A 16,166-nucleotide genomic window follows, 5' to 3' on the forward strand; every position below is an offset into this window, starting at 1 on the left:
TTTAATCATCTTTTAATTACTGGAATTTATTACTATTTTTTATTTTGTAGCCCAATATTCGTGTGAAACACACTTGATAATGCCATGTAAAAAAATGTATTTAGTAGAAATGTAAATACATGTGGTCAGATGATAAAAAAAATGAACGATATTACTAGATATAAGTTAGAAGTAACACCAATTGAATATGAGTAACGGAAAAATTATTTCAATATGGTATAAGTATGAATAATGTAAAAATAGCATTGAGAAGAATCGAGGTAGTAAAAAAAAGATATAGATTTAGTATGAGTTGACGAAAGTATGACATTTTAAAATGAAACAACAAAAATAAGAACACATAGTAGATTACCATTGATTTTCTCACAGTCATTGAATCGATTCCAAACTTTTGAGATAAAGACGTGGATGACAATGCCAAACGATTGTTCACTGCTGTCATGTACTCATGTTATTGTTGTTCTTGTTGGGCCGCAATCAATGTCCATAGGCCAGTACATATTTGCGCTGCCAAATCTCAGAATGGAAGCCCACTGGGCCACAGGCCCATATGTCTGACATTCGGCCCATTCTGTATTTCCAATAAAATAAATATATATAGTAATATTAAGTCCAATAAAACCTTAAACCCTGTAAATCTTCCTTCTCTGTTCCGCTTTAAGAAGCAAAGCACGGCAGTCCTGAAGTCGACGATGAAGAAACCGAAATCTAGTCGCTCGCGCAAGCAAACGCGCTTGTCAGAGGCAGAAGAAATCGAGTTCCTGAACAACTGGATCGAATCCCAAAAACCCGACTCGGGATCCAATCCCATGGCTCTGCTTCCACCGCCGCGAAACGGTGAGGGAACTTCCTTCCCGCGGTACGCGGGGTCAATTTGGTTTCATAGGCTTCCGCTCTCGAAGAAAACCAAGGATGGATTGAGGCGCGGCGGATTCGTTTCGATGGAAGACGTGCAGAGAGCCTCACTCCCTCACGCGCTCTGTGGCAGGGACATTCTCGGTGCTGCCCAAACTGGGTCTGGCAAGACCCTCGCTTTCATTATACCGGTGAGATTGTAGGTTTTGGGTTTCATTTGTGTCTGTGGGTTTGCTTTGCTTTCACCCCCTCCGTTATAGTAATGTCGGAAAACATGTTTTTATGTATTTAAAGCTCTTCAAAAATAACCGAGTAGAGCAATTTTTGTGTTATTATTTATGGAAAACATGCGTTGATATTAGGTTTTGGAGAAGTTGTACCGAGAGAGATGGGGTCCGGAGGATGGGGTGGGGTGCATTATACTGTCCCCCTTGAGGGAGTTAGCTGCTCAGCTTTTTGATGTACTGAAAGCTGTTGGGAGGTTCCACAATTTTAGTGCTGGGCTCCTAATTGGTGGTCGTGGTGAGAAGTTTATTGACGCAGAGAAGGAGCATGTGAATGAACTGAACATATTGGTTTGCACTCCCGGACGGCTTTTGCAGCATATGGATGAAACGGAAAATTTTGATTGCTCCAACCTTCAGGTCAACATTTTTTTTCCTCCAAAATTTTGTTGGTTTTGATCTTTGGATTTCTTTTATTTCCTCAAAATAGGCGTGGAGGAAACAAATAGGGTATACTATTGTTCCTTTTTGGTTTATCATAAGTCTGATTGGTGGTCCTGTAGGAGTATGAGATGTCAGGCATATTTTGTTATACCATGTGAACTTGCTGGCATCCACCTGGTGTTTGGTTGTGGCTTTTTGATCAATTATAGAGTTTTATACATATCATGTGGTATAAGGTCTGCGTAATTCTTTCTGTCCCTGACTTCGCGCACTTCGTGAGCCTTGTGCAGTTGTGCATAGAGTTGTTTAGATATAGAGCTTTACCCGTCTTTGTTTACTTAACAACATTTCTTTATAAGCAACATACTGAAGGCCTTTATTCCATGTTTTTCCAGTACATTTGTTTGGTTGGTAGATAGGTAGTCAGATGCATATACTTGCATGTAATTTCTATTTGGTTCGACGTCAACATCACATAATCGTTTTCTTTTTTCTTGGCTGTTAATTGTGGTGGAATTTTACTGGCTAGGAAACAGGTGTTAGTCCTTGATGAGGCAGACCGTATTCTTGATAAAGGCTTCGAGAAAACGGTAAATGCAATTATTTCACAGCTTCCAAAGAAAAGACAGACCTTGCTTTTCTCTGCAACTCAAACAAAATCGGTTAAAGATCTTGCGAGGCTTAGCTTGAAGGACCCAGAATATCTCAGCGTTCATGAGGAATCTGCGACCGCCACTCCCTCTCAGTTGAAGCAGACTGCAATGATCGTTCCCCTTGACAAAAAATTAGACATGCTATGGAGCTTTATAAAGGCCCATGCTCAATCGAAGATTCTTGTATTTCTTTCAAGCTGCAAACAGGTAACTTGGGACCACTTTCTTTTGTATTTGACTTTGTGGCCTTGATATTCTTCTTCCCATTATAGCCTTTGATCGGTGGAGCTTCGTGATCTTGTCAATGTAGTGTCAGCCGGTTGCATGGTTTATGGTTTATTGTTTTATGTGGAGACAGTTGTCGCAAATTGCAATCCAGGCTTATTTTGGTCCCTTTTTTTAATATTGAGTTGTTATATCTTAGGTTAAGTTTGTCTTTGAAGCATTCAAAAAACTACGGCCTGGGGTACCATTGAAGTGTCTTCATGGAAGGATGAGTCAGGAGAGAAGGATGGGAATATATTCTCAGTTTTGTGAGCAGCATTCTGTTCTCTTCTCAACTGACGTGGTCTCTAGAGGTCTTGATTTTAACAAGGCCATTGATTGGGTTGTCCAGGTAATTTAAAGGGTGTTGATAGAACTTAGAACTTAGAAGCATAAAACATTTCTCAATGACCTGGATTTTATCTTTATCTTGTTTTTGTAGATGGACTGCCCAGAAGATGTTGAAGCATACATACATAGAGTTGGTCGTACTGCTCGCCGTAATGCTGAGGGGAAGTCAGTTTTGTTTTTGATGCCTTCAGAAAAGAAAATGCTTGAAAAATTAGAAGCAGCAAAAATACCCATTCGTCTAACTAAGGTAAAAAATTTGCATACAAAGTGGATTCTTTCTGGGTTTTTCTTCTGATTTTATGATCAAGAATCTATATAAGCATGTAACCCACTCATATGCTAAATGTTTCAGGCCAATACAAAGCGACTGCAACCAGTTTCTGGTTTGTTGGCAGCTTTACTAGTCAAGCATAAAGATATGCAGCCTTTGGCTCAAAGGGCTTTCATCACATATTTGCGGTCTATACACATTCAGAAAGATAAAGAGATATTTGATCTAACACAGCTTCCTATTGATGAGTTCTCTGCTTCATTGGGTCTCCCTATGACCCCCAAAGTTCGGTTTTTGGACCGGAAAATGAAAAGCAAGGAATTATCGGGAAAATCATCTCTTCTTGAATTAGAGAATTCTCACAAGGAGCACATTTCACAGATTCCTCGAGAGGAGTTGCCTATTGATGACTTCACAGAAGAAAAGTTGGACATGGATTTCCTTCTCTCGAAAGACACCCAGAATGAGGTCGAAGGAAAAGCAAATGAAACAGGAAATTACATGTAAGTGACTTTTTTACCACTTTTCATCCACTTGTATATTCTCCTGAGTCAATGCTGTGGGTGACATGGCTTCTGATTCCAGAATGTCTCATTTCCCTCTATTAACTCAATTCAATTCAATTCTTTCAAGGTCCTCAAAATCATTTGCGAATTTGACCAACATGACTTCATGTCAATCTTAAAAGCTTCTATTGCTTCTGCCTTTCGCAATATATTATGTTGTAAAATTTGACAAAATTGATTTAATTATGCAGGCCAGCAACTCGGGTTTTGAAGAAGAAGAAGTTGAAGATCAATGTTCATAGACCAGTGGGGACTAGGGTAATCTTTGATGAGGAAGGCAATACACTTCCTCCGCTTGCTAGGGTTGCTGATACAAAAGCTGTCAATGATTCATCTATGCTGGACCTAGGTATATAAGCTTTCATCCTCGAATTGAAATTGTAAAATTGCTGAGCATAGGCTTCATCTGTAGTTGCTGCCAATTCTCTTCCTTGAGGCCTTTTTTTCTCATGGAAATTAGACTGGTGACAATTGTTTTTTTTGGTTTTTGGCAATCTCGCCGTGCATCTCTTCTTTTTCTGCATATTTCCCTATGCTGGTTAATTCTGAATACTCATCCCCAACTGTTGTCCCTGTCTTGTAGATAAGAAACAAGAGTATTATGAGAAGATGAAGGAAGAATTGAAGCAGGTGGACAAAGAAGACAAGCTTGTGTACCGTAAACGACAAAGAGATAAAAAAATTAAGGAGAAGATGAAGTTGAGGAAAGGGATTGCAGAGGAAGAGGAAGATGGAGAGAATGACAATGACCTCTCTGGGTCAGAAGAAGGAGGAACTGTCGGCAGAAGACAGAAGAAACCAAAGAAATATTTTGATAGTGACAGTGAAGATGGCCATGAAGAAAACAAGAAGCAAATGGGTATCGATGCCCCTTCCATCTCCTTGAAACAGCAAGAAGAATTGGCTCTCAAGTTATTAAGTTCCATGCACTCATAAATCCTGCCATGTAAAATATGACTGGCTCTTTGTTTTGAGCTTGTTTTGTAACCTACAATATCATGTTGCTGTAGCCTAATTGTTGAAGCTAAATCAATCAGTTTGAGTGGCATATTGATTGTTGACTGGATATTGTCATCTCATTTCAGTTATCTTTGACTGGTATATTAACCCATTGACGAAATTCAGAGTTTTTAACCCTAGCCAATGCAGTGTCATTCCCCAGACGTTTTTTGCTAGCAGGCTATATTTAAACTGATTTCGCTCCTGGAAGCTCTAATTGTAGTTGATTGGTCTCATAGCAGCCACTAGCCAGCTTTAAGGGAAGTTGAGCAATTGTGATACAGTTCCCTAAGCTGTCCTCATTCAGTTGTTTAGCAGTCCGAAGGACACAATGGGGGTTTGCGATCCTAAATGATCCTCATTTTACTGAATTTTATGCATCCGGACAGGATTTGATCAGTAGGTTTTTTTTTTAGTAAGCCACAGGATATAACACCACACCCTTTAGTATCAAATCCACACACATACAGGCTTCAGCCGGATCCCAATATATGCGATATCTCAGCAATCTCAGCACACTGAGAAATGATGGGATAAACGCACACTATTTCATATGGATGTCGATTCTTAGGATTTCTGTACACACCCTTTAAGGCAAAACGTAACCACAAAAACTTGCGTGCACACGCACACAACCCACTCCACACCAGAAGGCATCACAGGGAGCCCCCAGCTCCTTGCACAACCACCATGCCATTCAGAACAGACACCACTTCAGTCACAGCCATCTTCCTCTATTGAAACTGCCTGATATAGGCCACCATGACAGCCAGAATATACACGTCATGGTCCCATACAATCTCCATCTATATAAACCACCTGATGAAGTATGACCGTCCTTGGTCCTTCCTTTGCCTATGCATCTGTCATCAAGCTCGTGTTTTTGCTTTCCTTTTAGCCTAACCCTATCTTATGCCAATGGCATGCAACATTTGACAGGAAGTCGAAGATAATTTAGATAACAAGGATTCATAGAGTAGCAATAACTGTAATATCCATACAGCTGTTAATAGTAATTAATTATAGCCTTCAAGAACCAATCTCTCTCACAAAGAGGAAACTACAGGGTTCGATATATCACATCCAAAGCCCTCAAAATTGAAAAGAACATGACAATCAAGAAAAAAAGATCAAACACAAACTCTAAGCAAGCCCTCGTCAGATACAGAAACAGAAAGTGGCCTAAATTGAATTGGACAAGCTAGCCAAAGCCCTGGGACTTCGTTCAATCAACAGAACCATATCACTGCATGTAGCATAAACACAATCAACATCAGAAGAAAGCAATAAACAAAAAATATTGTATTTCAGTCATGTCAGAAGGTATGAGGGACAGAGGGAGCCAACCAACATAATTCAACAACTCTTACCAGATGCATTAGAGAGAAATTACGTAGCACAAGTCAGTCCCTTAAACTTGATTATAAGTTATCCCATAGAGGATGTCGACAGTGCAAAAATTTTGGGGTTTGGATCACTAATTACCTGCTGCGACTGTTGGTAAGCCCCAGGTTGCTGGTAATTACCATATCCTGGATAGCCGCTGTAATACATGCTAGGGTCTTGAGGAGGTGGTGCATATCCATAGGCATCATATCCTTGTGCATATCCATAGTATCCACCACCACCACCATACTGAGACTGATCCGGCTGAGACTTAAAATCCAATAGGTAAATCAAATAGTTGGATTGGCAAACTAGAAAAGAAGTTGGTGAAAAGAGATGACTACAAACCTGTTTGTTCAAAGGACTGCGTCCCCATGAAAGTCGAATATTTTGCCCTCCCAATGTGACTCCGTTGAGCATTGATAATGCTTGCTCCGCACAAGCTCTGACATAAATCATATAAGGAAAAACAATATGATGGAAGAACTTGGATAGGAAAAGAAGAAAACCAAAATTATGCCACAAGTAGGTTTACCTGTTCGCAAATTGAACAAAACCACAACGCTTTCCTGGGGGTATTTTCACATGAACTAGCTCACCATATTGTGAAAATACTGATTTCAAATGGTCATCTGTAACACTAGAATCCAAACCCCCAACAAATATCTGCAATCAACACAATAGGATTAATTAGGTGCAGGAAGAAACAGATCAGGTTGGCAGTAAAACAAACTACCCACAGTTGTATTATTGGGATCATTTTCACCCTGACTTCCTTGAGTACTCTGGTATGTGGCTGCAAAGGAAAAACACATGTGAATCAATACAATAAATAAGCTAAAGTTAAAAATAACTAGGCAGAAGATAGAGTAAATAAAATATTTCCAAGTTGCCATCTTGTAGCCTACCATACAGTTCGTACTTCCCCAATATAACGAGATCAATTTAAACAACACTATCAAATTGCCCACAACTGAAGCAAGCAAGAAATCAAATTCAACAAAACAAAAACCACAAGTTACAGCAATCTTTCTACAATCATGAACCCTCACTGATCCTCAGATGATACAAGAGCTTCAAAGACTGACAATAAAAATTATCAACAAACAACCTCTATAACTACTAAAGACAATCTCCTCCAAAGATACCGCTTTGGGAACCAGCAACAGGTAGATAAAATATAACCAGCAAGAATAAATATTAGGAATCTGAACGATTTTCTTGAAGTGATGAAGATATATAACTATCAGAGATTATAGTATATGAGCATAAATAGCTTTTCAATACATCTAGTGAGCTTGCGAGCTTAAAATGACGAACAACATAAATGCATCGGGGAGACAAAAGAACAAATGCAGCAAGGCACCTAAAAAAGGATAATTATAACACATCATGCACAAATTCATGTGCAGTACCAAAATCCTCAAAAATATTCAAGACCACATATTGCGACGGTGTGGTCTTGAATAAAATATAGCACCCGTTTATCTAAGGAGAAATCATTCTTACTCTCAATGTCCTTAGACAGGTTACACAAATTCATAATGCATGGGGCAAAGACCCCTAATAAAACATTAAACATATAAATAAAAAAAGATTCCGAATGCAAAAAGAGAATTTCATTAAAGGAACCAAGAAGGTGCAAACAGTACACAAAACATAGAACTCTGCAAGAGTATACACTCAGAGAATTAAAAGATCAAATTACTGTACAATCTGTACCTAACTCACACTCGACCACTACAATGGATAACATGTTCTTTTCTCTTTTCTTTTTCATTTTTTTGTAAAATTTTCCCTCTATAACAAGGGAATCTAACAACCTCCTTAAGCATGTTTATGGTAACTCAACATTAAGTTTGGCAGGGCTATAAATACAAACTCCTTTCACCAACATATTCGTATATCTAGTGCATTGAAACATACACAGACCATGACTCTTATATCTAACAAGAGAAATCCCTAACAGAAAACAAACTATGGAAGATATGAATATTAACTTATTAAGACGACAGAAATGAAAGAACACCTTTATACTGATATGAAAGGAAGTCTGATAAAAGAAGGGCCAAAAGAAAAGCAACCGATAACATGACTGCAACCAACAGTTTTTACTCCTTCAAGCAGCCACCAGCAATCTTGTATACAATTCTTTCTGGTAAATTGAAAGGAAACTTTGACACAGAAAAAAATTTGGAGAACTTGCGACAACGCGAATTTAGTATAAGGGAGCTGAAGTATGAAGAAGTAGAAAAGCGATCTTGACGACTAAAATAAATAAACAAGGAAAGGAAATGTATTAACGTAGTAAAGGGAACAAATTTAGATGGACTTAAAACTCGTCATATGTAAGAACTGGGAAATTAAGCTCGGGTGGCAAAAGAAAGCCACAAACTTAAAAATGCTCGCGACAAAAACAAAATAACTGACCTAAAATGAGGCCACGCATTAAAGTGGAATCAGTTCCAGGCCCCCCATAATGAGAGCCTCTCGGTGTCCTGCTTTAAGACAACATGAGTTTTGTATAAGCCTTTGCATGTTTCAATAGAATCAAATGTGCCCAAGTTTAGAAATGTAATTACGGGAAGGAAATGAAGGTAACAACTGGAAGGACTGTAAAATCCGGCCTATCTTCAAGTGTACAACTGAGTACGTCAATCTTAGAACCTCTTTTGATAACTTATACTCCAAACCAATTTATGTGAAACCAACATTACTGCTTCCACTCTAAACGTACAAAACAACATGTAAACAAAACATAAGCATCAAGCACATACATCTATGAAAATGCTAAGCATCAGCCATTACACTGACCAACATCAAAGCACACCTTTCTGAAGCTGCTGGGTCCCCACTGGATTCTTAGTAGCAGCTGGCCCAATCCGCATTGCCCTGCTAGAGCAAAACATCCCATTCATCTCAGTCATAGCACGCTGTTGTTCACTTTCATCACCAAATCTGACAAACCCATAGCCCTTGGATCGACCAGTAGTCCTATCTGTGACAACTTTTGCACCCTTCACTGATGCGTAGACAGCTCTAAATGTCTCTTGCAGCAAGTAATCAGTAACATCTGCAGCCAAATCTCCAACAAAAATTGTATAGTCGTTACCATCATCCTGACGCCTCTCACCAGCACCAAGAGTGGCCCAGTTAAGGCGGAAATTCTGCTGAGTGCTTGGCATTGGAGTGCCGTTGTATGTCTGCAGAATTCGCTCTGCTACAGCACGAGATGCAAACTCAATGAAACCATAACCCTCTGGGAAACTTGTTAGCTTATTACGAATAACCTTTGCCGACAGCACCTGTCAATGGTCACTCATGGGTGAGGAACAACAGCAAATATAGGCTTCGTTTAAAATAACAAAACAAAATAGATGCAATGCAGAGAGGAAAATGAACATAGTAGTACAACACAACCGACTAGATAGCGTATCCAACCAGTGTACAGATATTATTTACGCAACAATCCAGACATTTTCAAAAAGAGATGATCTTTCTGTATGCCACGCTAATGTTTCACACTTCAAAAAGCTTCCACTAACAAAACTACTTAAACATAAAAGCACGCAGAAAAATAAAATGTAGAAAACATAACTAGAACTGCAGATATCAATAAAAACCTCTATCAAGTCCCTAATTAACTAATATAAAGCGAACTACTCGGTCACTGCTCTTGCCAATAAGCCTGTGCATGGGCAGGCTTATTTTCCAAAAACAAAAATCTATCTTCGTTTCAAAAAAACCATAAGATGTCGTACGAGGTAAATTGATTTTTGCCATTCAGTATGCAATACCCAATCAAAGAATATCACAAAAATTATCCCTAGATAACCTGTATACTTCTCCTTACATTCTCTAACCACCAGCTAAGGTAAACGTGGGTCCTTGCAAACAAGTGACACCTAGCATAAAAATCTTCACATTTCCTTGTGAATCCAATTAAGATTGCTCCAAACCCACATACTGATACTGCAAGAAGATCTCCAATTACGCAAGTCACGCATACCTACCATCTATAAAATCAAATTCTACAAATTTTCGAATTTCCCTATGAACCCAATTAAGATTGTTCCAAATCCACATATTGATACTGCACGAAGATCGCAAATTACGCAAGTCTCGCCCATCTAACATCTACAAAACCAAATTCTAGTATATATTACCTCGCCAGGAGTGAAGCAATTCATGAGATAGCTCTCGTCCATCCACTGCTGCAAATCACCGATCCACAACGACTTGACCTCGCCACCACCGACAGCACTTTGTGGAGCGCCATACTGCTGCACTTGCGATTGTGAAATAGGGGGCGGCACGGACTGCGGGGTCCACCCTGCGGGTGGTGGCACCGGTTGCTGAGGCGCCGGTGGCATCATCATCCACTGCTGCTGCTGTGCGTACTGCTGCGCTTGCTGATCCGCCCCCATCTGAGGCTGCGGCGCCATCGGTGGACGGCCAACCCCGGTCGGTTGTTGCATCATCTTCGGGACCTCAAAGGGATTAGTTAATCCGGAAAGTGAATACGAAGTGGAAGATCTGAGAACCCTAATCAGATAGGCCTCTGGGTTGTGGTGGAAAGACCGAAAGAGAAGACGAAGACAGCATTATATTAAAGTAGGTAGATAATGGGCCGGGCCTAAAATATTGGGCTGTGGTATTGATTATGCAAAGGTAAACTTTAGTCACACCCCTAAATTTACTAAAGACACCCCTTGTTAAACGAACCCCTCAAAATCTTACATTTTTACAAATACACCCAAAGTATACTAAATCTGAAACATTTTCAAAGTACACCCCAAACATAAAAAAGGGGACAAACCGGCTCTCAATCTACCTAGTTGTTTTGCTTTGCTTTGCTTTGCTTTTATGTTAGCTGGAGCTTCTCATCAAATGTCTTTGCTTTGTTGACTGCATCTTTCCCTAAGATAAAACCATTAGCAAAGGCAGCAGGTGGCAGCTTGTATAAATCGTCATAGAATTAGAAGCGAAATGCGGAAATGGTGACTAGTTACAGTGGGTGCTAAGGCAGCAGGTGGCACCTTGTATTCTTCAGCCAGAGTTATGCTGGTCGTCAAATGGAGAGAAAATAAGGGTTCTTTTCGGCACTTAAAGGGGAAGTGGTTTCGACGCACCAAACCTCTTGCCGTCACGTGCAGCGGTCAGAGCAGTTAATTGAGAGATCCATAAACCTGAGGGCTGCAGAGGCTCGCCGCTGGAGGAGGGTCCGGACGGTAATGACGGCAGAGATTCAATGATAGAGGGTAGGTGGGGCCTTTGGATGAAGGAAAAGCTTTCGAAGACACCATCAGATGCTGGCTCAGCCTTCAAGCGGTCCGATTTGAGGTTGTTGCTTGGTGTCCTCAGTGCGCCGCTTGCACCTCTTCACATTTGCACCAGCGACCTTCTGCCTCATCTCAGCATCAAAGCACAGGTACAGAACTTGTAGAAGAACTCTGTTTTTCGAAGCATATGGGTATGGGCCATGGGGTGTTATGAACCGAATGTTAAAAGAATATACAGTCAACGCGAAGTCAACTTAAGTCGGGGTGTCTTCAGTAAACTTAGGGGTGTGACTAAAATTTACCTTATGCAAATCGGTTTCATAATTGGCCGGGCCCAAAAGCAGTAACAATTGAGAATTGACCGTCCGAATTAATCGCTGGGTCCAACTGATTGATTGGTGATCGTCAAATATATATTAATGAAGATTGATCAAAAACCCAAAAAAAATAGATCAAACCAACCGATTAATGAGTTAATTTTATGTCAAAAACAAAAAAAAAAAATCAATGGTGGGCACCTTATAATCCAAATGATTGAAGAGAGCATAATCACTTAACACTTGTCAATCAAATCCACTTTGTCTTTATTGACTATTATTGTGAAAGAAATCAATAATGATTTTGTGGGACGTTTTGTCTGGTAGAGATTGGTCTATGACATCAGGAGGAGCAGATTGACAATATGGGACATCCTTCACATCCATAGATCATGGAAATGAGAAGGACAATTCTGCCATTCATGTAGAACTTGACATTCAGACGATCCAGTGCGTTCAAACCCTTTACAGGTACCATTTGTTCTCATTTGCAGCAAAGCAGCAACAAAATCAGCTAACGACCAGAAAAGATGCTGTGGAAATTGGTGGTATCAGCTATTATTCTTTTGTTAATTTCTGCAATTGCCACGCCTGCAGAGGAGTACGTTAGGCCTCCACCTCGCAAAGCTCTGCACTTCCCATGGAGTCCAAGATCCTCCTCTGAGCCCCGGCAGGTGACTGTTACAGTTTCTCTACAATAACATCCTCTGGGTTCCATTTTTTTAGTGCTAAATCTCATGAAACGAAAACAATGTGATCTGATCTGGGTTTTGATTGCTTTTTCATTTGGGTTTCGTTTGTTTTGATGGAAGATAGTGTCCCAGAAATTTCTGTGGATTTTTCCATTTTAATTATAAATGCTAAGATATATACGTCTCAAATGGATCATTAGCTTTAGTTCTGAGGTGAATTTATTCAGATGCATGTGCTCGAATGGACTGTGGTTGCTGATTTTGTTTGTCTTATAGCAATTAATTATTGCTCGTCTGTATATTTATGTTTGCGTGCATGCTTTTGGAAACTAAAGAAGAATAAGTTCAAAGTTGATTACTTTAATGGTGAATCTATTGATCTTGAGGCTTTATACTAAGAGTTTTGAAACTATTTTCTTCTTTCTTCGGAAAATCTTTTGGGAAATATCTGCGTAGGTGATTATCTTGGGATTGTTAAAAAAATTAACTTGAATATATCTGTGTTTCCCAGTTGTTTTTTTCTCTGTTTTTCTAACGAGTGTATATATGTGTTGATTATTCTCATTGTGACCTTAGTGTTAAGAAAGGAATTTTACAGTGGCTCTAAAACATGATTAGGAAAAGATAACAGCATTTTTCCAGGAAGGATGGTCCTCGTGGCATTCCATGGAGAAATGTTAGACCATCTTCTGCCTGACTATTACTCCAGGCTGATTCCTGATGTTGGGCTTCTATAGTTCTAAAGCTATTATGAGAGTTCTAGAAATCCTTATGTGGAGTTGCTGGTCGTTATGTATTTTCTCATAATATGGATTGTCTTTGAGTGACTCTGTGTCTATCGGTGTATGTTTTCCTTTATGTCTTTTAGGAGTTTCCCTGATTGGAGGAGGTTTTGTCAATTGTCATATTCAATATGGATGAATCACGTTCCAACTTTTCTCTTTCATTCAAGGAGATTAAGACATTTTGATCTTTAATAATATGTCATTGTTTTCCCTCTGTACGTGTCTTGTTACAAAATTTTATTTCTACTTCCTTATGTTGATTTATAGATGGTCATTGATTTGAAGTATGTTGCTGTATAAATTCCTGATGTAGGTTCACATCTCTTTGGCTGGAGAGAAGCACATGAGAGTAACGTGGATAACCGATGATGAATCTGCTCCATCAACTGTCGAATATGGAACTTCACCAGGGAGATACAATTTTGTAGCTGGAGGAGAAAGCACTTCCTATAGTTATTTTTTCTATGAATCAGGAAAGATACACCACACTGTCCTTGGGCCTCTGGAGCCAAACACAGTTTACTTTTATCGTTGTGGAGGGAAAGGTCCTGAATTCCAGCTCAAAACCCCTCCAGCTCAGTTCCCAATCACTTTTGCTGTGGCGGGGGATTTGGGTCAAAGTGGTTGGACCAAATCGACGCTGGACCACATAAACCAATGTAAATATGATTTGCATTTACTTCCTGGGGACCTTTCATATGCTGATTACATGCAGCAAAAATGGGACACATTTGGTGAGCTGGTGCAGCCACTTGCAAGTGCAAGGCCATGGATGGTAACAGAAGGAAACCATGAAGAGGAGAGTATACCATTACTAAAGGATGGATTTGCGTCGTATAATGCTAGATGGAAGATGCCATTTAAGGAGAGTGGATCAAATTCAAATCTTTATTATTCTTTTGAGGTTGCAGGGGCTCATATTATCATGCTTGGTTCATATGCAGACTATGATGAGTACTCAGAACAATATAGCTGGCTCAAGGTTAGTTATGCTCTTTTCTCTTTTCATAAGGATATCATCTTATATTTACTATTTCAACTTGCAAAGAATTCATATGTTTGAACTGGCTTAATTGATTATCTGATACGAATTATTTAAGAGAATTAATGTGCGAATAAAACTAGGGCAGAATAACTCTTTTACGTTTGTATAATTTCTTTCATCATCTACACTTAAGTACCAAGAAATTATGATTGTTATGTCTCTTAAAGAATGTTGCACTAACTACGGACATTAAAGTAATATGTAAGCATATGTACCGTATTTTGGTATATGCATATCCTACTGTCACTCAGGTCTATCAGTCACACGGGTGTTTTTGGGAAAGGAGAATTCGTTCAACGAGTTCTTGCTAATTTCTCATTGGATTCGTAGCTGACCCAACATCGTTTGGGATAAAAGACTTCGATGATGAGGATTAAGGATGTGGATGAGATATGTCCAGGTAGTGTTGTATAATTTGTATTACAGTAGTTTGGTGGACCTGTAACCAGTGAATTCCTTTCTTTGATACATGTCTAGCTTCCCTCTACACACAGGGATTAGATGCTTAAATATTACTCAAGGCATGAGTTTAATAGCTCTTGAACACGTTATGATTTATATTTTGGACAGATGAAGGTTCAAATGTCCTGTCTTTTCTTTGTTTCCTTTTTCTTCTTTGACTCAGAAGTTTGATGTGCTATGGATTCATATAATGGGAATTTCCTGTCATTCTTGATCAACAGGCTGATCTTGCAAAGGTGGACAGGAAGAAGACTCCTTGGCTAGTAGTTCTATTTCATGTTCCATGGTACAACAGTAACAAGGCTCATCAAGGTGAAGGGGACAGAATGATGGCAGCCATGGAGCCATTGCTACATGCGTCTAGTGTTGATATAATGCTCGCTGGCCATGTGCATGCTTATGAACGCTCGGTATGGTCTGGTGCTTTCTCCTTTTCCTATTTGATCTTTATTGTTATTGCAATTGGCTTATATCAATGTGATGTTATGCTGACAGAAACGTGTCAATAATGGAAGACCCGATCCTTGCGGTGCTGTCCACATAACCATAGGTGATGGAGGAAACAGAGAAGGTCTAGCGCACAAGTATGTTTTGAATTTTGCGTACATTTGGAATTTTCAACTATTAAGAATATAAATATTGGCCAAGCTCTCAAAATAATGTTTATATATCTTGCAAGTTTACTAATCTATTTAAACTATTTTTGCTCCCGTTGTAATTATAACTGCTATCTGCCTACAGGCATATCAAGTGAATGGTTTTTTGGGGTTATCTCTTTTCGCGCTGTTTGATGGGACCTCTCACTCTTCGAATCGTGATCGCTTGTTTTTTATATGTTTTACTTAACGGCTGAAAGCATGGATTGTAATCTCTTGGGATTGATTGACAGGTATGCTAACCCACAACCAGAGTGGTCAGAATTCCGCGAAGCAAGTTTTGGTCATGGCGAGCTTAAGATAGTGAATGCAAGTCATGCGTTCTGGAGCTGGCACAGGAATGATGATGATGAACCCGTAAAATCTGATGCCATCTGGATAACCTCTTTGGTCAGTTCAGGATGTGTTGCTGAAAAGAGTCCTGAATTGAGGAAGATACTGATGGGACCTTAGACCTGAAACATCTTCAGACGGTGCTTTACCGAATTGAGATAATGTTATATGTGAGACAATGTTATATGTGAGATAATAGTATGTAAATATGATTGAGCAACTTTAGTAATGTTGATGCCATGAATTTGTGAATCACTTCGGCCCCTTTTGTGTTTGTCAATGCCAAATAGAAGAATCTAGCTGTTCGATGATTGATGGCAAAGGCTAGATGTACCATATGCATAGTTGCTACTATGGTTTTCTTTTTATTATGAATCCAACTTAATTGTGTCTGAGGTAACCAAAGCACTAGAGATTTAGTAGTTTCTGCTTTCCCTCAGCTTCTAGATTGTTCAGAGACAGAAGTTAAATAACCAATCCTCTCCTGCCAAAGTTGTCATCTAACTCAAATATCCAAGGATCTCAAATGTCGTTCGAGGGTTCTGTTAACAATGGATCGTTGGTTGAGATGGTGAATTTGA

At 39.4% G+C, this 16,166-nt stretch overlaps 3 protein-coding genes across 4 annotated transcripts; 2 read left to right on the forward strand and 1 right to left on the reverse strand.

Moving 5' to 3' along the window:
- The first annotated feature begins 640 nt into the window (after nt 1-640).
- Nucleotides 641-4,748, forward strand: LOC119987772 (DEAD-box ATP-dependent RNA helicase 32). The gene is made up of 8 exons (XM_038832690.1): nt 641-1,046; nt 1,218-1,499; nt 2,060-2,383; nt 2,601-2,792; nt 2,883-3,038; nt 3,144-3,565; nt 3,820-3,977; nt 4,212-4,748. Exons 1-8 carry the CDS (start codon nt 693-695, stop codon nt 4,562-4,564), a joined length of 2,241 nt encoding a protein of 746 aa, XP_038688618.1. The 5' UTR covers nt 641-692; the 3' UTR covers nt 4,565-4,748.
- An 822-nt stretch (nt 4,749-5,570) lies between these two features.
- LOC119988416 (polyadenylate-binding protein RBP45C-like) lies at nt 5,571-10,586 on the reverse strand. 2 transcript variants are annotated; one of them, XM_038833447.1, is made up of 7 exons: nt 10,180-10,586; nt 8,844-9,318; nt 6,754-6,809; nt 6,549-6,679; nt 6,362-6,458; nt 6,113-6,277; nt 5,571-5,873 (listed from the first exon to the last, which is right to left on the reverse strand). In XM_038833447.1, exons 1-7 carry the CDS (start codon nt 10,492-10,494, stop codon nt 5,871-5,873), a joined length of 1,242 nt encoding a protein of 413 aa, XP_038689375.1. In that variant the 5' UTR covers nt 10,495-10,586; the 3' UTR covers nt 5,571-5,870. The 2 variants fall into 2 exon arrangements, with proteins under 2 accessions (XP_038689375.1, XP_038689374.1); XM_038833446.1 differs by having other exon boundaries at nt 6,113-6,283.
- Nucleotides 10,587-11,947: 1,361 nt separating this feature from the next.
- LOC119988415 (purple acid phosphatase 18-like) lies at nt 11,948-15,982 on the forward strand. Its single transcript, XM_038833445.1, has 5 exons — nt 11,948-12,286; nt 13,403-14,071; nt 14,818-15,006; nt 15,092-15,180; nt 15,486-15,982. Exons 1-5 carry the CDS (start codon nt 12,143-12,145, stop codon nt 15,703-15,705), a joined length of 1,311 nt encoding a protein of 436 aa, XP_038689373.1. The 5' UTR covers nt 11,948-12,142; the 3' UTR covers nt 15,706-15,982.
- Nucleotides 15,983-16,166: the final 184 nt, after the last annotated feature.

Source organism: Tripterygium wilfordii, chromosome 21, assembly GCF_013401445.1.
Source record: "Tripterygium wilfordii isolate XIE 37 chromosome 21, ASM1340144v1, whole genome shotgun sequence".
Classification (NCBI taxonomy): domain Eukaryota; kingdom Viridiplantae; phylum Streptophyta; class Magnoliopsida; order Celastrales; family Celastraceae; genus Tripterygium; species Tripterygium wilfordii.